Here is a 21,231-nt window from a genome sequence, read left to right on the forward strand (position 1 = left end):
AGAGGGGTCAGAGCGAGGGGAGCGGACGACAGGGCTATCTGCACGGTGGCCTCTGGCCAGGCGATGCGGGGCCGGCTGGGGTCACTCACAGTGGTGAGTTCCGTCCTGTAGACACCCAGTCCTCTGGCCGTGCTGGCTGGGGTGGGGTGGGGGCAGCTTACTTTGCAACTTTAGCCCGACCTTCTCAAGGCCAATTTCCAGAATCTTCAAACAAGCATTTTTTTAAAGAGATTTATGTATTCATTTGAAAGGCAAAGTGACACAGGGAGGGGGGAGAGACAGATTTTCTCCCCACTGGTTCACTTCCTGTGTCCACAACACCGGGTGTGGGCCAGGGAGAAGCCAGAGGCCTGGAACTTCATCCGGGTCTCCCCCATGGGTGTCGGGGACCCACACACTTGGGGCATCTTCCGCTGTCTTTCCAGGCACACTAGCAGGGAGCTGGATGGAAGTGGAGCAGCCGGGACTCAAACGCGCCCACGTGGGATGCGGGCCCGCAGGCAGTGGCCCCACTTCTTGCCCACGATGCTGCCGTCAGCAGGCAGGACTTATCTGCTGAACTGAGTAGATGCTGTGATTGGAGGCAGTTCAACAGGCAGCTTTGATCATCAGGCTGTGACAAAGAAAGGAAGATGCATCGATCATGGCTACAAACTTGGAATTAGCGTTTATTAAACACTGTGGGGGCCGGCGCTGGGGCCTAGCGGGTAAAGCTGCCGCCTGCAGCACCGGCATCCCATATGGGTGCTGGTTTGAGTCCCGGCTGCTCCACTTCTGATCCAGCTCTCTACTGTGGTCTGAGAAAGCAGTGGAAGATGGCCCAAGGACCCCTGCATCCACGTGGGATACCTGGAGGAAGCTCCTGGCTTTGGATCAACACAGCTCCGGCCAACTGGGGAGCGAACCAGAGGATGGAAGACCTCTGTGTGTGTGTGTGTGTGTGTGTGTGTGTAACTCTGACTTTCATATAAATAAATAAATCCTTAAAAAAAAAAAAAAAACACTATGTACCGGGTACTGTACTAACTAGCTGCGAGGAACGCAAGGACCAGTAGGGGGCACTGTGGTGGGGCCCAACTGGCCGTGCTCTCCCTTCTTCCTGAGCACACCGTTGCCCAGCCAGAATCAATTTCCGAATTTATTTGCAGCTAGGTTAACCCCAGGGCTAAATTTTTAAAAATTTAATTTAATTTAATTTAATTAAAAATTTAAAAATTATTTATTTGAGGCAGAGAAACAGACAGAATGAGCCGTCACCCAGTGGCCCACTCTCAAAATGTCTGCCGTGGCTGGGCTGGGGCCAGGAACCCAACCCAGGTCTCCCACGTTGGCGGCGGGGACCCACACACCCAGCACTCCAGTACGGGGTGGGGGGTCCCAACCAGCATCTGAGCAGCTGCGCCCACCCCACCTCCCAGGACTGCGTTTTGCTACTGGGCTATCAGGAAAAGCCAGCTGCCTAAGTCATCCGTGAGCCAGGTGAGCCGCGGGTGCCGCTCTCAGCACACAGCTCCCAAGGGGCCCCGGTCACCCGCCCCTTTCCACTTCCAAATAGCCGCCACGGCCGGAGCTGGTCCAGCCAGGAGCCTGGAACCCCACCAGGTTTCCCTCGTGGGGCAGGGGAGATGCGGCAGTGGCTGCCCCTCTTCCCATCCAGCTCCCTGCTGATGCCCCTGGGAAAGCAACAGAAGATGCCCAAGTGCTTGGGCCCCTGCACCACGTGGGAGACCCGGACGGAGCTCCTGGCTCCTTCCTGGTTTTGTCCTGGCCCAACCCTGGCTTTTGTGGCTATTTGGAGAGTGAATCAGTAGATATAAGATCTCTGTCTCTCCTTCTCTTTCTGTAGCTCTGCCTTTTAGTAAATAAACAAGTGTTTTTTTTTTTTTTTAATAAAGAAGAGAGAGAGAGAAAGTACAGAGAGAGAGAAAGGAGGAAGGAGGGAAGGAGTTATTCGGCTCCCAGCTCTGGAGGCCCCTTGCGTTCAGCCCTGGGAATGGACTCTCGCGGGCCACAGACTCTCGCGAGCCACAGACTCTCGCGGGCCAAGCCCCGAGGTGGAGCCGAGCATCCCGAGGTCAAAGACGAGGGGCGCACCTGTCTCCCTCTCTTCCAAAGCCACCAGGACTCCATCCTGGGACCACCCTAACACCTCGACCCAATCCAATCTCTTCTCAGAGGCTCCGCCTGTAACAGCCTGACTGGGTTCCGTGTCCACACTTTTCGGAGGGTTACTGAGACTTTGTGTTCCGGGGTGGGGGGAGAATATTAAAAGCGCAGCATTCACACCTGAGGTCCACAAGCAGGTGTGCTGCAGCCGGGGGCCTTCTCAGCAGCCTGCACCTGCTCCCCACTCTAGTTCTGGGGGCGCCCCAGCACCCACAGTCTATCACACACAGGCAGAAAGCTGGAGGAAACTCGCAAGAGTTTTTACGAGGCTGGCGCCGCGGCTCACTAGGCTAATCCTCCGCCTTGCGGCGCTGGCACACAGGATTCTAGTCCCGGTCGGGGCGCCGGATTCTGTCCCGGTTGCCCCTCTTCCAGGCCAGCTCTCTGCTGTGGTCCGGGAGTGCAGTGGAGGATGGCCCAGGTGCTTGGGCCCTGCACCCCATGGGAGACCAGGAGAAGCACCAGGCTCCTGCCTTCGGATCAGCGCGGTGCACCGGCTGCAGCGGCCATTGGAGGGTGAACCAACGGCAAAGGAAGACCTTTCTCTCTCTCTCTCTCTCTCTCTCACTGTCCACTCTACCTGTCAAAAAAAAAAAAAAAAAAAAGAAGAGTTTTTACGAAAGCATCAGCCGGCTCCATCGCCCTGGCCAGAGCTGCTCCTGAAGGGAGTCTGTTTTGGATACCACCAGCTGTCCCCAAAGCGTCGTCCCCCAAACTCACCTCCGTGGCCCCCCCAAAGCGTCACCCCCAAACTCACCTCCGTGGCCCCCCCAAAGCATCATCCCCCAAACTCACCTCCGTGGCCCCCCCAAAGCGTCACCCCCAAACTCACCTCCGTGGCCCCCCCCAAAGCGTCGTCCCCCAAACTCACCTCCGTGGCCCCTCTGCGAGTGTCTCCTTGGTGGAGCAGGAGTTTGGAGGGACCTAGTAACCGGGCACGTGTGCCAGTGCCTCAGATCTCAAGGTCTTTGATTCTGATCCGAGATTCCCGACAATGAAATGGGCCGGGCGCCGGGCTTCCTGGTGCAGAGGCACGAGGGTGACCACGGTGTCTCCGCAGCGCCGGGACGGAACGATCCGGCAGAGACAGACCAGCAGCCGCTCGCCCAGCTCGGTCGCCGGGGACAGGCTGTGGCTCCCAGAGCAAGACCGCAACACACAGCGCATCACACAGAGCAGAGACTGGTCTCCCACCCCGAGGAAGGCAGAGGCGGCCAGTCCAAGGCTGGCTGGGCAGCCCGGCCAGTGACTCGGGAGGGCGAGCTGACTCCGCCATCCTCTGCGCGGGGCCTCTGGGTCTGGACCCCCAGTGCCTGTCACTTGCAGAAGTCACTTCCGTTCTCATTCCGGCTGGGAGGGCACTGTGGACGGGACTCCAGGGAGAGGCCCTGGTGACCCTAAAGGGAGACCGGCAACCTGTTGAAGGGGATGGGACGGGTGCGGGGAGCAGTCAGGGGGTAGGACAGACAGAGCCATTGGCCACCCCCTTCCGGAACCTCCGGCCCTGCTCTCTTTTATACCATCATTGCTGTGGCAAGCAGAACAGAGTGAATATGTCCCCTGATATAAGAGGTGCAATGATTAAGTTAATAATCTTTTTAAAGGTTGATTTATTCATTTGAAAGGCAGAGTTAGAGAGGAGAGACAGAGAGGGAGAAAGAGAGAGAGAGAGAGAGCTTCCATCGCTGGTTCACTCCCCAAATGGCTGCAACAGCCGGGGCTGGGCCAGGCGGAAGCCAGGAGCCAGGAACTCCATCCAGATCTCCCATGTCGGTGTCAGGGGCTCGAACACTTGGACCATCTTTGGTTGCTTTCCCAGGCACATTACCAGGGAGCTGGGTTGGAAGTGGAGCAGCCAGGACTGGAACTGGGGCCCATAGGGGATGCTGGTGTAGAGGTCAGTGGCTTAACCCAGCCTCCAAGTTAAGAATCAAACTCAGAGTGGAGAAAGGACAGTAGGAACTGGGCTGGGTAGGGAATGAGAGAGAGGGGCAAGGAGGCGGGGGGAGGGGGGGTTGAACATGGAGCATGGGGCTGTGAGCCAAGCGCCGGCCTCAGAGAGTGGAAAAGGCCATGGCTAGTCCCGGGGGCCTCCACTACGGACACAGCCATGGAGGCTCAGATGTCAGCCCAGCGCCTGTGCACCTGTCATTGTAAGCCAGCGACTTTGTGCAACTCCTCACTGTGGAGAAGACAGAGGCCCCTAACCTCCTCCCTCCCTCCTCACTATTGTTAAACCAAACTCCTGGGACAGACGGGCCCTGGATACAGGACTTGCTGAGCCGCTAAGGATGCTGGCCCGCAAAGGCATCGGGACCTGGACAGGTTCCCGTGTGACCAGCAGCACAGCACGGCAGCAGTGGGAAATAAGGCCGCCAGCCCAGACCCAGAGGCGTTTTAGTTATTTATTTTTTAAAGATTTATTTGTTTTATTTGAAAGTCAGAGTTTCAGAGAGGAAGAGACGCAGAGAGAGATCTTCCATCTGCTGGTTCACTCCCCAAATGGCTGCAACCGTCAGAGCTAGGCCAGGCCGCAGCCAGGAGTCAGGAGCTTCTTCCGAGTCTCCCACGTGGGTGCAGGGGCCCAAACACTTGGGCATCTTCCACTGCTTTCCCAGGCCACAGCAGAGAGCTGGATCAGAAGTGGAGCAGCCAGGACTCGAAACCACTGCCCACATGGGATGCTGGCACTGCAGGCGGCGGCTTTACCCGCTACACCAAAACATTGGCTAAGGAGCAGTTTTTTTTTTTTAAAGATTTATTTGAAAGAGAGTTACACAGAGATAGAAGGAGAGGCAGAGAGAGAGAGAGAGAGAGAGAGAGAGAGAGGTCTTCCATCCGCTGGTTCACTCCCCAGTTGGCTGCAATGGCCCGAGCTGTGCAGATCCGAAGCCAGGAGCCAGGAGCTTCTTGTGGGTCTCCCACGCAGGTGCAGAGGCCCAAAGACTTGGGCCATCTTCTACAGCTTTCCCAGGCCATTAGCAGAGAGCTGGATTGGAAGTGGAGCAGCCAGACCTTTTTCTCTGTCTCTCACTGTCTAACTCTGCCTGTCTAGATAGATAGATAGATAGATAGATAGATAGATAGATAGATAGATAGATAGATAGATAAGGTGGCCAAGCAGCTAAAACCGGCCTGCTCAGCAGTAGGGCTCCACACACATGCCCGCAGGGCTGAAGGCACAGGTGCAGAGAGCCGGGGGACTGCGGGCCTGTGGCCAAGTCCACTCGCATGGGGAACGGAGGAGGAGCAGCCTGGGAGAACGGAGGAAATGAAGATGGGTGTATCAAGGCCTGAGGGGCCCTGCTCCCCCTTCGTTCTAGAGGGTACCGAGACCTCTGGGCCCATCGGCAGGATTGGCTGCCGACTCTGACCTAGGCTGGCTATCTATCTATCTATCTATCCATCTATCCATCTATCTATCTATCTATCCATCCATCTATCCATCTATCTGTCAGCTGTTCGCTGTGGGAGGGAGGGGCAGGTGCCCCGCTACTCTGCAGCCAGCAGATGGGGGCCGCCGGCGCCGGGGTCCCGGGGCACGCTGGGTCAGCACCTGCAGCTCCCCGGGCCGGGTCCTCGGGGCGCCCTCCTGACCCCACCCCGCCCGGGGGCTCGGCGGCTCCCCCGCCCTCGAGAACCGCAAACCCCGGCCGCCTCGGGGAGGCTTCCGTCCCAGGGGCGAAGACGGCCGTGCAGAGACGCGGGGCCGGGCGGCTGAGGGTCCCCGCACGCCTTCGGGGCGGGAGCCGGGCACTGAGCGGCCGGGGCGGCAGGGCCGGCGGGGCCGCCTCTGAGGCGCTCCGGGAACCTCGTCTTAAGGAGACTGGGGTCAGCCTCAAAGACCAGGCGGGGCAGCCCGCACAGCACCGCCCGGGACAGAGGGGAAATAACCCCTCCCTCCATTTTTCAAATAAAAATCCGAGCGGGGCGCACGCGCCTGCGAGGGACACGCCCCCGATGAGCATAGAGACTGCGAGCTAGATCGTCTACCGCCAGCGTGGCTGACATCTTGGGTTCTGGCAGGAAAGTTGGGAACGGCTGGGAACAATAACGAGCCGGCCGGCACCGCCCAACACCTCGAGGGCAAAAGGGCTCCCGTGGGAGCGGAAAATCAGGCGGCGGGGTGAGTCCATCACGCATCCCCAGGAAGAACGAGCTTCCTCAGGTGGCCCACCTCCTTGCCCTCATCCGAGATGGCGGCCTGCGCGGCCGCTCTAGCCCACGCTGCTCGGATGCCCGCAGGGGGCGGTGGCCAGGCGGCTCGTCCTGAGGTGGCCGCCGGGCGGCTCGCGGCGCGCGTGGGCTCGGCAGGTCGTTGAGGACCGTGCGGCCGCGGAGGGCCGGGCTCGCGCGCCTTCCGCAAGCCGACGCCAGCCGTCTCAGCCCCGCTCCCGGGTGCAGCCCCGCGCGGGGCCGGAGATGCCCAGGAAGCTGCTGCTGCTGCCCCCGCTCTGCGTGTCCTCGGCTTTCCGCGCCCCGAGAGCCCGCCCCGCCGCGCCGCCGGCCATGAACGCCGCTCGCACCGGCTACCGAGTCTTCTCGGCCAACTCCACGGCCGCCTGCACCGAGCTGGCCAAGCGCATCACCGAGTGAGCGAGGGGGCGCCGCGGGGCCGGGAGGGCGGGGCCGGGGTCCCTGCCCGAGGCCGCCCCGGCCGGCGCCCCTCGGACTCCGACCCGGGGCCGCCTGGGGGCAGCGGCCGCGGGATCGCGCGGTTCCGGAGCTGGGCGAGCGCTCGGAGGGGACAGACGCCCCCACCCGCCCCCCGCCCCGAGTTTGCAAGCGGAGGCGCTCTGGGCTGACCGCTGGAGGGACCTGAGCCCCCCAGCGCCGCTCCCGGAGCCCGCTCGCCGGCCCTTTGTCTCCCGCCCCCCCCCCCCCGCCCCGCGCGGCGACGAGCCCCCGGCCGCCCCCCGAGCGCGTGCCCTGGCGGGGCTCGCTGCCTTTCCCACGGTCGGCGTCCGGCCGGCGCCATTCCCAAGGGTGCTCGGAGCGCGGGGCGGGGGGGACCCCAGGACGGAAGGCGGCGGGGTAGGGTGCGGGGAGGGCCGGGAAGCGGCTCGCCCGCGTCGGTGTCCGGAGTGGTGGGTTTGTGAGTCGGCCTTAGCTGGGACCCGCTCTGGGAAGTGGAGCGCTTTGCTGGGCCCGCGGTCCCGAGTGGCCTTTGGGGCCGCCAGCTCTGTCTCGCCCTCCGGCCTCGCCGTTCCCGGCGCGCTGTCGCTGGGAGAGACTTGTTTTCCCGTGTTAGCGTCGCCGAGCAAGGGTGCTGCCGTCCGGGGTCAAGGGTGTCGGAGCCTGGCCGCGATAAGATCGGGTATTCCAAAAAGCAGAGGCCAGGTGACGGTGATGGTGACGCCGCCACCTGGCTCGAAGCAGCCGCTGTTAGGAGGAGCCCATCTGAGAGGCAGAGAGAGAAGGGGGCGGCGGGGAGACGCAGACAGGCAGAGACCCCCATCCTCAGGTTCACTCGCCCCCAGGTGTCTGGGCCAGGTGCCCCACGTGGGTGCCAGGGGCCCAAGGGCGTGGACAGCCCCTGCTGCCTCCGGGTCCGCATTAGCAGGAAGCGGTGTCCGGAGTGGATCCGGAGCTCGAACCCAGGCCCTGGGAGACGGGCGGCACCGAACGCCCGCCCCACGCCTACCTTCTAGCTCCATTTATCCACGAGCCGTTCGCAGTGCCGCACACAAGACTGAAGGAACAGCTTGACCTCTGACACCTAAAGGCGGGCTCGGCTTTGCCGCAGCTCGCGAGGGGTCCCCGCGAGGGGTCCCCGCAGGGGGTCCCGGTCGGCTCACGCGGGGTCCCCGCGAGGGGTCCTGGTCGGCTCACGCGGGGTCCCCGCGAGGGGTCCTGGTCGGCTCACGCGGGGTCCCCGCGAGGGGTCGGGGTCGGTACCTAACGGGGGCGAGCAGCTGCGAGTTGAGGACGGGAGACTTTGGCGAGTGTTCCACTGGCCTGCTGTCCGGATGGGGCTCCAAGTGGGGTGAGAGGAGGGCGAGAACCCCTCTTGCCGTCCGCTGCCTGGAGGCCTGGTGCTGGGAGCCGGTGCTGGTCCTGCGGGTCACCTCGCCCTCCTGAGCGAGGAGGCGGAGGACGGCCGAGTGGCCTTTGCTTGTTTGGGTTTTTGCTTTTTTTGTATGAGGTTCTTGGCTGCTGCATTCCAGCGAGATTTTCAGTTGCTATAAATAATCGATTGCTGAGTAAAACAAGCCTGTATCTGCTCGGTCAAGTCGGGGTTCTCAGTCAGATTTTAGGTGAAGTTGAGTCTCGGGCCTGCACTCACGGCCGTCGCTGGTCAGACGGCCCGGGCCACCGTCCTGTGCTTATTGCCCTCATTCTTTTCAGGGTTAAGCTTTAAGCAAGGATCTTCAAACTATCTTTTTCAAGATTTATTTATTTGAAAGGCAGAGTTACAGAGATGCAGAGGGAGAGAGAGAGGGAGAGAGAGAGAGAGGGAGAGAGAGGGAGAAGGAGATAGAGAGAGAGAGGTCTTTCATCCGCTGGTTCACTCCTCAAGTGGCCGCAATGGCGGGAGCTGGGCTGATCCAAAGCCAGGAGCCAGGAGCTTCTTCTGGGTCTCCCACGTGGGTGCAGGGCCCGAGGACTTGGGCCACCTTCCACTGCCCTCCCAGGCCACAGCAGAGAGCTGGATGGGAAGTGGAGTAGCCGGGACTCAAGCCGGCACTCGTACAGGATGTGGGCATTGCCGGTGCCAGCTTTACTTGCTAGGTCACAGTGCCCCCCCCCCCACTTTTTTAAGATTTTATTTGAAGGGCAGAGTTACAGAGAGAGGGAGACAGAGAGACAGAGGTCTTCCCTCTGCTGATTCACTCCCCAAATGGCTGCAAAGGCCAGAGCTGGGCCAGGCCAAAACCAGACGCTTCCTTGGGGTCTCCCACATGGGTGCAGGGCCCAGCACTCAGATGGGTGCATCAGCAGGGGGCTAGGTGGGAACAGAGTGGCCGTCTCTGACTGGTTAAAAAGTGGCTCTTTGTGATGGACTTTTTTTTTTTTTTTTTTTTTTTTTAATTTAAAAGGCAGAGAGAGAGTGGCAGAAATGGCCCATTTGCTAGATCACCGCTGAAATGCCTGCCGTGGTTGAGGCCTGGGACGGGCTGAAGCCAGGAGCCGACAACTCAGCCCAGGTCTCCCACAGAGGACCCGGCCGCTTGTGCCGGCACTCGCTGCCTCCCGGGGTGCAGGAAGCTGGGGTTGGGAGTGGACCCAAGGCTGGCACCCAGGCTCCGACGTGGGATGTAGGCCTCGTCACTGCCACACCGGACACCTACCCCGTGCTTGATTTACTCTAACCAGGGCCCACGGCAGGTCCTCACCCACACTGCCGTGGGTCTTGATCTCCACACTTTTGACAAATGAGGTGTTTGTCTCCGGCCGAGATGTCTGACGTCACTGCTAATAACCAAATGTTGGGAATGATTTCCGTGCCGGTCACTCATAAAACAGTAAACTAGACATTGACTTTGGCTGGTGGCCTCTTTATAGTAGAAACAGTGCATTGTGGAATGATGAGCAGCTTAGCGAGTGACACTGGAATTTTAGTTCTTACTGAATTAGACTTTCTCTGAGCTTGCTTGGGGAAGAGTGCATGTCTAGTTGTTTGAGTTTTTGTTAACACATATACACATCAGAGGGCCAGTTCAAGTCCTGGCAGCTCCACGTCTGACCCAGCTCCCTGCGGTGCACCTGGGAAGGCAGCAGGAGATGGCCAGGGGCTTGGACCCCTGCACCCGTGGAGGAGACCTGGTTGGAGTCTCTGGTTTCTGGCTTCAGCGCCAGCTGTCGGAGCATTTGAGGAGGGAACTAGTGGATAGTGGATCCTCTCTCTGTCTTTTTCCTTCTCTCTCTCTCTCTGCTTTTCAATAAATGAATGTTAAAAAAAAATGTGTACATATGAACTGGAGCTTCTTTAAAAAAAGAGAGTTCTTCATTGCCTTTGTGTGTCTGTGTGCCCACAGGCGTCTTGGGGCTGAACTGGGGAAGTCTGTCGTATACCAAGAGACCAATGGAGGTGAGTCACAATCTTTTTTTTTAAGATTTATTTTATTTATTTGAAAGTTAGAGAGAGAGAGGTAGAGACAGAGAGAGAGAGAGAGAGAGAGCGAGCTGTCTTCCATCCCTGGTTTACTCCCCAGATGACCTCAACAGCCAGAGCTGAACTGATCCAGAGCCAGGCGCCAGGAGCTTCTTCCGGGTCTCCCATGCGGGTGCAGGGCCCAAGGACCTGGGCCATCCTCCACTGCTTTCCCAGGCCACAGCAGGGAGCTGGATCAGGAGTGGAGCAGCTGGGTCTTGAACCAGCACCCATATGGGATGCCGGCACTGCAGGTGGCAGCTTTACCTGCTACGCCACAGCAGTAGCCCCCCAAATAAATTTTAAAAACATTTAAATATAGAATCCTTTTTCAGTTCTTAAGAAATCCTTGCACTGGGGCGTGTTTGCTCCGCTCTGCAGCACGACGTTGGCCGAGGGTGCTTGAGGCCTCGTGCTAACGGCCCGGTGCCGGCAGCCCTGCTTCGGAAGCCTCGTGGTGGAGCCGCGCGCGCCCGGTTGCAATGCTCTCATTCACTGGCATTAAGTCATTTGGGTTTATTCTTGTGGAACGGAAACTCCAGGTTTGTGGTTTACGCCCCTTTTCTCTTCGTAACGTGTGATTATCTCCGTAGCTTGAGCAGGTGAGCTAAGACACAAGAGGATGGTTGGAGCGCGGAGGGAACGCCAGGGGAAGGGTGCTCGTGTCCCAGGCCGGGCGGGTGTCAGTCCCGGGAGCCGTCGTTAGCCCCATGTCCTCATCCTGCTCCCACACTAGCGCCTCTTAGCTGGTGACTTTGGAGACTCGTCTCCTGCCCCGGGAGTTAGAGTTTAAGAAGCTGAAGCTGGGTGTGGGTAGGTGTGGTGCTGTTTTTTAAAGACTTACTTATTTATTGAAAGGCAGAGTGATAGAGGGGGAGAGTAAGAGCTCTCCCATCTGCTGGTTCACTCCCCAAGCGACCACGATGGCCAGGGCTGATCCAGGCTGGGGCCAGGAGCTCTATCCGGGTCTCCCGTGTGGGTGCAGGGGCCCAAGCACGTGGGCCACCCTCCACTGCTTTCCCAGGCCACAGCAGGGAGCTGGATGGGAAGAGGTGCAGCGGGGACTTGCCCGTACTAGGGTGTGCTGGGGCTGCAGGCAGCAGCTTGGTCCCTGCTCCACAGAGCCGGCCCTGGCAGCCCCTGGCTCGATTCAGGTGACGCCTTCGGGGGTCTCATGTGAGGAGGACCCTGAGCAGGAGAGGGTGGGGGTGAGGATCCCCTTCCCTCTCTCGGTCTCTGTCTCGGAGGAGCTTCCACCACCTCCACCTCTGTTTCTTTTCTCCTCCACTCCCCCCAGGACATTTCTAAAATGCAGCTCTGCTTCCCCCAGGCTGGAGTGCAGTCTCCCCAGTGGTCAAGCGGGGCCCTTTGGGATCCGGTTCTGCCTGCTCACCTGCCTGGTCTCTGGTCACATCCTCTGACCAGGACTCCTGTGGGTGCAGGCGGGGGTGGGGGCCCCTCCCTGCTGCCACTCCTGCCCTGCCACCGTTTTCTTCGCAGGAGCCAGTAGATCACACCTTTCCAGCCCTCTCTGGCACTCAGGATGAAACCCGGAGGCCTGCGTGCTCAGGGCCTGCTGGTTCCCCAACCCCCTGCCTGTCTGCCCCTTCCCGTCACTCACCCTGCCCCCACGTCTTCCACATTCCGGCTTGAGTGAGGCCTTAGTCCCCGCCCTCCTAATCACTCTCCCTTATCACAGGGGTGAGTCTGGCACAGGGAAGCCGGAGCTCGGAGCGCGCCTGCCTTTGCTGTGTCCTTGCTTGGTCTTGGTCCCTGTGTGGTTCAAGTCCCCCCCTTCAGGGCCCAGGGGAGTAATGAGGATGTGGAGTCTGTGCTGTGGGCTCCTCCCCCGCCGGCGAGGACGTGTGTCTGCTTTTGTTCCTTACCCTGAGACTGTGCACAGACTGGGTGGTTAGACGTTCTTTGTTTGCGCTTCTGTTTTTGGCTGATTTTCCCCAGGGTTGGTGGCCTTCTGAGGCCTGTTAAGAACTTGATTGTGGTGTCGGGTGGGGGTTGGTGTAGATTCGTCTTTTCTCCCCCAAATGCTGTCTCCTGGTTGCGTCACGAAATGCATTTGTGAAGCTTCGGAACATTCTTGTTTTCCAGAAACAAGAGTTGAAATAAAAGAATCCGTTCGCGGCCAAGACATTTTCATTATCCAGACAATACCCAGGTAAGAGCATGTTCGACGCACCCGGTCCTCCAAAAACCTCAGTGACGGAACTCATGATCTTCTCATATGCACGCTGAACCAAGGTGGCCGCCTGCCCTGCTTGCCAGGCTGTGTGGCTTCTGGCCTACCTGACCCCTGGTGGACTTGACCCCTCGTGTGCCTGACCCCTGGTGGACTTGACCTTGCCACAGCTTTAACTGCCTCAGGGGCAGACCGTCCTGCCCCACTGTGCACAGAGCCTCGGCCGGTGCTGTCAGCTCAGCTCTGCCGCAGGCCTTGCTGCTATCCGCACCGCGATTCTCCGGTTTCCACCTCCAGCCTTTCTCCGTCACCCTCGCCAGAGGGCAGGGGGGACCCCAGGGGTCCTGCCAGTCTGCGCATGAACTTCCTTGTGAACTGGTTCCGTCCTTGCTCAGGAACAGGGCTGTGGAAAAGCCAGGTCTGCCGTTCCCTGGTCAGCTGGGATTCCCGACACCTGTGCATCGTTTCTAATCCTTAACTCGTGCGTGCAGCTCTTCATGGTCCCTGTGGAGGGGTCTGAGGGCCACAGGGCCGCGGAGCGAGTGGTGCACGCGCAGAGAACAGAATCCTGCACAGTGGGAGGCGCTGGGTACCTGTTTTTCTCGCCTCTCTCTGATTCTGACCCTAAACACAGGCAGTGTGTGGGGAACCCCATTCTTCTGAGAGGACTCGCTTCCCTGGCTGTTCCTCCGCGTGCTTCAGTACGCGCAGACCAGTTTGGACTCCGGAAGTTTAAGTGATCCTCAGAGCCAAAACACTCAATTTAAATGTTCCTCGCACAGCAGTTGTGTACGGGGTTGGAGTTTCGGACATGTGACCTCTGCCCCGGCCTCTGCCTCCCGGCTGCCCTCCCTGGGGGCTGGGCTGCTCCTGGCTCCAGGCCCCAGGCCCCATCGAGCCATCACGTCATACGCGGTTCTCTCAGTCTTTACAGAGAGGAAGTCCGCAGTTCACTCTGAGCTTTTTTTAAAAAAGATTTTATTTATTTATTTGAGAGTTACAGACAGGGAGAGGGTGAGACAGAGAGAAAGGTCTTCCATCCGCTGGTTCACTCCCCAAATGGCTGCAACAGCCAGAGCTGGGCTGATCAGGAGCCAGGGCCTTCTTCCAGGTCTCCCACGCGGGTGCAGGGGCCCAAGGACTTGGGCCATCTTCTGCTTTCCCAGGCTACAGCAGAGAGCTGGATCCAAAGAGGTGCATCTGGGACTAAGCCAGTGTCCATATAGGGTGCTGGCACCGCAGGTGGCACCGGCCCCCACTCTGTCGACTGTTCCCTCCCCTCCCCTCCCCTCCCCTCCCCTCCCCTCCCTTCCCCTCCCTTCCCCTCCCCTCCCCTCCCCTCCCTCTCTCTCTCTCTCTCTCTCTCTCTCTCTCTTTCTTTCTTTCTTTCTCTTCCTCCCTCCCTCCCTTTCTCCCTTCCTTCCATGTATGTATGTATGTATAAGGCACAGTTGCCCACAGAGAGGGAGGGACAGAGAGGTCGTCCATCTACTGGTTCATGTCCCAGATGGCTGCATTGGAAAGGGCTGGGCCAGGCTGGAGCCAGGAGCTTCTTCTGGGTCACCCACGCGGTGGCAGGGGCCCAACCACTGCTTTCCCAAACACATTAGCCAGGAGCTGGATCGGAAGTGGAGCAGCCGGGACACATACTGGTGCCCGCATGGGATGCTGGCATCACAGGTGGTGACTTTAGCCGCTATGCCACAGTGCCACGTCCTGAGGACTTGGTCCTAAGCCACACACAGCCGTGAGAACCAGGATGTTTTCACTCACCCGTGACTGCCACGCTGTCCCCCACTCAGGTGCCGCCCGTCGTCCCGGGGGTGTTCGGCGGTTGCGCCCGTTCACTCCTCTTCTGGGCAGTTTCAGTCTCCCAGTGACTTTCCGGTGGCTCTCGAAGACTTGGACCTCTGCCGGTTACTGTGCCCAACGCCCAGTTTGGCCTGGTCAGAATTTCTGCGGGCTGAGGTTCGGCACATTGCACGGCGCTGCTCCGTGAAGTGGTGTGTGGGTGTCCTGCCGTTCACCCCGCCAGGCGTGGGGGGCTCGTCCTCGCGCTGACACAGCTCCTGTCGCCCGTGTTTCAGGGACGTCTAGCAAGGCTCCGCGGGCGGACGCCGGCATGAGGGTCCCAGTGTTGTACTGATCGCAGGGCTGCATTGGTGGATTTTTGCGGTTTTTGTGCTATTAACACATGTGTTTGTGTTGCCTTTGAAGATAGACTAATTTACATTCCCTCCCGTAGTTTTGGTTTCTGGTTTGCCTCCTGGTGTCTTTGCTTAGTGGAATTCACAAGTACCTTAGAAGCGAGGGGAAGACCCAGGGCGGGCATTTGGCCTAGGAGTTAAGTCACCTGCCTCCCGTGTCAGGGTGTCTGGTCCACGTCTTGGCTCTGCCCCTACCCAGCTTCCTGCACTGCGGGAGGCAGCATTCGTAGCTCAGGTCACCAGGCCCCTGTCACCCAGTGGGAGACCTGGTAGAGTGCCTGGCTCCTTGTATCAGCCTAGCCCAGCCCCTGCTGTTGCAGGACCTGAGGAGTGAACCAGTGGCTGGCAGCTCTGCCTGTCACCCTGGGTGTCTGACTCTCCGCCTCAAACAGAAAGTGAAAGAAAGGAGAGGAGGGCTTGAGGGGCTGCCCAGGGACCCACAGGGAGACGGCCTGAGCCTGCCTCTGCTTCCCGTCCCGCATAGCTTTGGACGTGGTGCCCGGTGCGTGGGCACCTCAGCAGTCGTGCTGGGGGTCTCAGGGACGGTCTTGGAAGAAGGTTTGACTGTGGTCCCGCACAGTTCCTTTTCTGTGTGTGCGTGTCATGTGGAGATGCGTATCACGAGATGGATAGGTCTTTTTTTTTTTTTTTTTTTTTCCTGTTTATACTTTATTTGGGCCACATAAATCGGAATCAGAGTTTCTGCCGGGAGTCACCTTCCCTCCGCCCGCACGTCCCACCTCCCCGCCGGCCGGGTGGCTGGCTTGGCCTCTCCAGTGGCTGCTGGTTGGAGAAGCTTTCTCAGCCGCCCTTATCCTCGTCCCTGGTCAGCTTGGTGTTAGCTGTCACTTGCAGGGAGCCTTGGCACTGCCGTGGCTGCTCCATGGCTGTCTGTGCTCACCCGGGCCTTTGTCGGCCGGGGTGGTTAGGTTGCGCTGTCACCGCTTTTTCCAGCCTGAACCCTTGAGCTCTTGGGGCACAGGACAGAGCTGCCTGTAACCCTCAGTCCTGGCCTGGGTCACCTGAGACTCAGAGGGCCGGAGGAGGACGGAGCCTCAGCTTTCATGGCCAGAGGCCGGCCAGCCGTGTCACCGAACTCCAGCAGGTTTGGAGGTTGAAGTTCAAAGGCCGTGTCGGTTGGCAAAGTCCCTAACAGTCCCCGTGGCAACAGGAAGTGTTGCGGAGGGGTTGTTTACCTTTAATTCCTGCTGCCTGGAATTCCTCATCCTTCTCCTCTGCTGCTCTCAGATCCGGCTGAGCCCGGGTCCTGCTTCCTCCTCCCATCAGACCCCAGGGAGTCTCTGGTGTCTGCCTGTTGTTTGAATTCCTGAGCGCACGGTCCCAGGGTAACTCTGCACGCTGCTAGCCATGCTGCCCCTTCAGTCCCCCCTGCCCTCAGATGCTGCTCCGGCCACGGCAGTGGGGAGAGAACTAGTGGATGCAAGGCCTCTCTCTTTCAAATAAAATGAAAGTACAGTTTAAAAAATCAAAGAAATGCTCTAGTAGTGTTTGAGGTTCACAAGCAGTCTGTAGACAGGAGGGCGTCTGCTGGCGTCTGTGTGACGTCTGTGGGTCCTGTTGTGGACCCCGAGGTGTTTCCAGGCCCCGGGCTTCACAGGGCATCCGCCCTGGGGGTCTGCTGTGGGAGGGGAGCACTGCCCTCTGGAGCCTTCTGACCCAGCTGAATTCTCTCCTTCCTGGGAAGCGACCCAAGGGGCCCCAGGGAAGTCGCCTTCTTACGCGATGTCCCCTACCTGACCCAGTGCTTGACTCGGTGTTTTTTTCTTTTAATTTAATTTTTGTTTATTTGTGAAGCCAGAGAGACAGAAAAGGCAGGTACAGCTCCCATCCATTGCTTCACTCCCTGGACGCCCACAGTGACTCTGACTGGGCCAGGTTGAAGGCAGGCCGGGAACTCCATCCAGGTGTCCCTGTGGGTAGCAGGGATGCGACCAGCCATCGCCTGCTGCCTCCCAGGGTGCACATTAGCAGGAAGCTGAGACTTGACCCAGGCATTCCTGTATGGGGTGCAGGAAAGAGTTGTTTATTTAATTGAGAGCGAGAGAGAGATCTTCATCTACTTCACTCCCCGAATGGCCGCAGTTGAACTAAAATGATCAGGGTTATGAAGTGATCAGGTGTTTGAAATTGCTTCAGAAGCGTGTTTATCACAGAACCCTGCGGGTCGGTCCTTAGGAGAAGGACAGGTCACAGCGGCGAGGCTGGGATTGTGGAAGTGGAAGCCATCCCGGGGGTCAAAGGTTGTCCTTGTGTTTGCTCACTCCCAGATACGCTCTGCCTGAGGGAGAGGCTAGGCAGAGATTGGGAGAGACAGCCTGATTGTCTTTCAATTTGCATCTCTCAGTGAGTGTTTCATTCTAGCACTTAGGCACACCTCAGTCAGATCCCTGCTGTGTAGACAGGTTTCCCCCTGCTAGAACCCAGGTGGAACGGACCCCTCACGGGTGGGGTAGGGGCTGTTGGAGGGCCCTGAGTGATCCAGGCGGGAGGAGCTGGGCGGGGCAGCCGGGTGCTCAGTGCTATCCCTGGGAATCCCCTTCCTTGTGGCCTGGGGCTCACTTTTCCTCTGAATCTGCATATCTCTGGGAATAATGGGACAGGGTGGTTTTTGAAAATAAATACCAGTTGGGGCCTGTGCTGTGGCTCACTTGGTTAATCCTCCACATGTGGGCCCCGGGTTCTAGTCCTGCTTGCTCCTCTTCCAGGCCAGCTCTCTGCTGTGGCCCGGGAGGGCAGTGGAGGATGGCCCAAGTGCTTGGGCCCTGCACCCCATGGGAGACCAGGAGAAGCACCTGGCTCCTGGCTTCGGATCAGCACAGCGTGCTGACCATAGTGGCCATTTGGGGGGTGAACCAACGGAGGGAAGACCTTTCTCTCTGTCTCTCTCACTGTCTAACTCTGCCTGTCAAATAAATAAATTAAAAAAAAAAAAATACCAGGACTTGTCCCTCTCAGCCCTCCCAAGACAAAGAATAAATCCTCTTGTTAATGGCACCCAAATGGAAGGGCGGCGGGTTCCCTTGGCATTCACCTTGGCCTGAGTCCCAGTTCCTGGAAGGGCGCCAGCAGGTGTCTGAGTGACTGTGGCCACTGCAGTAGCTGTGTCACTGACACGCAGGTGTGGGGAAAGGTGAGGGCAGGTTAAGTGTGCTGTGCGTCTGAGTACCCACAGGTGAAGACCTGCGCCTGCCCAGCCTCAAGCAAGACTGGCTAAGCCGTCCCCTGCCCCCGAGAGGTGCCATCCTAAGCTAAGTCGATGAGGGAGTGCCGGCAGCACCGTCCCGCTGCCCGTGTGAAATGGCTGGAGGCAGGATCCCTTCTAGGGGTGAGTACGTAGACCTCATCGCAGATCCACGGTTCCACTTTCAGAGATGTGAATACGGCTGTGATGGAGTTGCTGATCATGGCTTACGCGCTGAAGACAGCCTGTGCCAGGAATATCATCGGCGTCATCCCCTACTTCCCCTACAGCAAGCAAAGCAAGATGAGGAAGAGGGGCTCCATCGTGTGCAAGCTCCTGGCTTCGATGCTGGCGAAGGCGGGTGAGTGAGCCAAGGCCTGGGCTCGCGGCGCCCCAGCGGGCTCTGCCCTGTTGGAGGAGAGCAGCCCTCAGCGGGCCGGGCCGGGAGCCGGCGCCTTCCGTGGCGTTCAGCGAGTGCTTCTTCTCGTTTGTCTCCCCGTGCAGTTGGCTCAGGGACACGTGAGCTCAGGCGCGGTTCTTGTTGGCTGTTCTCTGTGAGGAGGACGGTGCTCCAGGGTTTCCTGCTCTTCCAAACCGCGGGCTCTTCTGTCTCTGTCACTTCCCATCTCATCTGCTCCTTATGAAAGGGCTAGCCGGCCATCTTGCGTTCTTGCGCGATGTTCTGAGCTCCAGGTCTAGGTTGACGTATTTGCCTAAGTTAGCTGCGTTCTGTCTGTGTCCATAGTTCTAAAGCTGGATTTTTCTCCCACTGCTTCTCCAGTCTGTATATTCTCGCCCCCTCCTCCCATCGCCTTTCTGTGTAGCAGCCACGTTCCCTGCTCTGTTCTCCGTACGTAGCAGGCCGGACACTCTGGCCTGAAAATAAAATGTAATAACGTCTTGGAGTTACTGAATGTTATTTGCCTGTTGTTTATCCTAAAGCTCGGTTTGACCCCCTGGAGACTTGCGTGCACGTGCGTTCTGTCATCTCTAGGAAGGCGGCGTGTCGTTACAGCGCGAGGACCACTGCCTCTCTGCCTCTGTGCTGGCAGCGCTGCCCCCTTTGCAGGGCGTTTCTCGGCCCCTCGTTGCTGGGCACTGTTGGCGTGCGAGCGTGTCTCCTCTGCTTCTCTGTGAGAGCGCTTGACCCGCCCTGCCGTCAGGGGTGAGGCCTTCCGGAGCCCAGTGAGTTCCCTCCTTCTGGTCAGTGTGTCACACTGCTTGTGCCTGTTCTTCCTGATGGAGACCTTGCTGTGCTTTTAGATCTGTGATTACTTTGGGGTGTTAGCTCCCTACTCAGAGTTTTGCTTCTGCCTCATTTTTCTTTTCTCAATGTTCAGGACCCAGCTAATAGTAAGAGTGGGCGAAGCGCCTGCTCGCAGTGTCAGTTCTCTGCCCCCAGGAAGCTTAGCGCGTCCCAGCCCTGGGCCTGCAGGGTCTTTGGTTGCGTCCTGTTGGGGTGACAGTGCGGTCTGACGGCTGTGCTGCTCCCACGTCCCATCTCCTGAGCATCTGCAGTCGTGACCTTGTCGGGACGCACGTCGTGACCTCCCGTTCTGACCCTGCAGGTCTGACTCACATCATCACCATGGATCTTCACCAGAAGGAAATCCAAGGCTTTTTCAGCTTCCCCGTGGACAACCTCAGGGCCTCGCCTTTCCTGCTGCAGTACATCCAGGAGGAAGTGAGGAGCCCGGCGCACGCCCCGCGGTCTCCTCCCGAGTCAGGTCCCACAGAAGGGCCCGGCCAGTGACCTTGGCACCTTCCCAGACAGCCAGACGGCTTCAGATTTTAAGAGACCCAAAGCAGGTTTCCTTATAAGGACTTTCAGCGGTTCGCTTATGTTTTCTGGAATGAAGTTTTTCTCTTTGTTTTTCAGATTGCTTACTTGAAAGGCAGGAGTTAGAGGGAGGGAGAGGCAGAGAAAGAAACAGATCTTCACCCACTGGTTCACATGGGGTGCTGGCTTTGCCGGCAGCTTGACCTGCTGTGCCACAATGCCGGCCACTGAGAATGAAGGTTTTTTTTTTTTTTTTTTTTAATATTTATTTATTTGAAAGTCAGAGAGAGAAGGAGAGACAGAGAGAGAGAGAGAGAGAGAGAGAGAAAGGTCTTCCATCTATTTGCTGGTTCACTCCCCAGTCGGCATCAACGGCCGGAGCTGTGCCAATCCAAAGCCAGGAGCTTCTTCCAGGTCTCCCACGCGAGTGCCGGGGCCCAAGGACTTGGGCCATCTTCTACGGCTTTCCCGGGCCACAGCAGGGAGATGGATTGGAAGTGGAGCAGCCGGGACTTGAACCAGCGCCCATATGGGATGCCTGCACTGCAGGTGGCGGCTTAACCCACTGCGCCACAGCGCCGGCCCCAAGATTGAAGGTTTTTAAGAATTGTTTTTTTTTCTTGATGTGGCAGTACTTTTGCAGTGATAGTAAGTGCTAAATATTTAGATGTGTGAATGGTATCTAGCACAGTTGATTGCTACAGCCAATCTGAAGTGCAATGCCAGCGTCTGGGTGTTTTATTTCTTATTATTACAACATCTTTTTTTGTTGTCGTCCTTATTTACTTGAAAAGCAGAGTGACTAGAGACAGAGATAGAAAAAGAGAAAAAAATCTTCATTCACTAATTCACTCCCCAAATGTCTGCAATAGCCAGGGCTGGGCTGGTCCAAAGCCAGGAGCCAGGATTCCATCTGGGTCCCTCATGTGGGTGGCAGGGGCCCAGGCATGTGAGCTGTCACCTGCTGCCTCCCGTGGTACAGTAGCAGGGGCAGGACTCCATCCAGCACTGTGATATCGGATGTGGGCATCCCGAGCGATGACTTAACCCACTGCACCACAGCCCCAGCCCCAGCCCCCAGCGTGTTATGTTTTGATATCTCTTCAGTATTTTCTGTTTTTCTTCCAAATCTAGATTCCAAATTATAGGAATGCAGTCATTGTGGCTAAGTCTCCCGATGCTGCAAAAAGGTAAGTAAATGAATTTGTGAAACTCCTTCCTGGGTGCTTCTGTGTGGAATCCAGGCTGTCACAGCGGAGCCCAGGGGAGCTCTTTGGCACGTGTCCCCCACATGCTTGTCACATCCCGCTGCACGCCTTGTCGCCTGGCCCGGGTACCCACAGTGGGCCCCTGACTTCCTCAGCCTTCCTCTGAAGGATGGTGGGGTTCTTCCCTCCAGTTCTCGGGGAAAGGAAAACAATGGGGCTTTGAGCATTTTGGGGGGAGGGATAGTTTTTAAGATGTTTTTGTGATCAAAGTCCTTTCTTTTTTTAAAAAAACGTATTTATTGGCTGGCGCCGCGGCTCACTAGGCTAATCCTCCGCCTAGCGGCGCCGGCACACCGGGTTCTAGTCCCGGTCGGGGCAC

The 21,231-nt window shown here is 58.3% G+C and overlaps 1 protein-coding gene across 6 annotated transcripts in view; it reads left to right on the top strand.

Annotated features, from left to right (window-relative positions):
- PRPSAP1 (phosphoribosyl pyrophosphate synthetase associated protein 1) overlaps positions 1-21,231 on the top strand; it is a 43,324-nt gene that overhangs the window by 7,146 nt on the left and 14,947 nt on the right. The window contains exons 1-6 of one of the 6 annotated variants that reach the window (XM_089317908.1): positions 6,146-6,292; positions 10,146-10,198; positions 12,368-12,434; positions 18,053-18,225; positions 19,433-19,548; positions 20,779-20,834. In XM_089317908.1, the coding sequence (XP_089174034.1) occupies positions 18,072-18,225; positions 19,433-19,548; positions 20,779-20,834 (326 nt within the window). In that variant the 5' untranslated portion in view covers positions 6,146-6,292; positions 10,146-10,198; positions 12,368-12,434; positions 18,053-18,071. Of the gene's footprint in view, positions 1-6,145; positions 6,293-6,400; positions 6,763-10,145; positions 10,199-12,367; positions 12,435-18,052; positions 18,226-19,432; positions 19,592-20,778; positions 20,835-21,231 lie in introns of those variants that run through there. The other 5 variants (XM_089317906.1, XR_016224055.1, XM_070060269.2 and 2 more) reach the window with 5 other exon arrangements.

The sequence above is a fragment of the Oryctolagus cuniculus genome, chromosome 17, assembly GCF_051225735.1.
Source record: "Oryctolagus cuniculus isolate XC-2025 breed Fujian yellow rabbit chromosome 17, ASM5122573v1, whole genome shotgun sequence".
NCBI lineage: Eukaryota > Metazoa > Chordata > Mammalia > Lagomorpha > Leporidae > Oryctolagus > Oryctolagus cuniculus.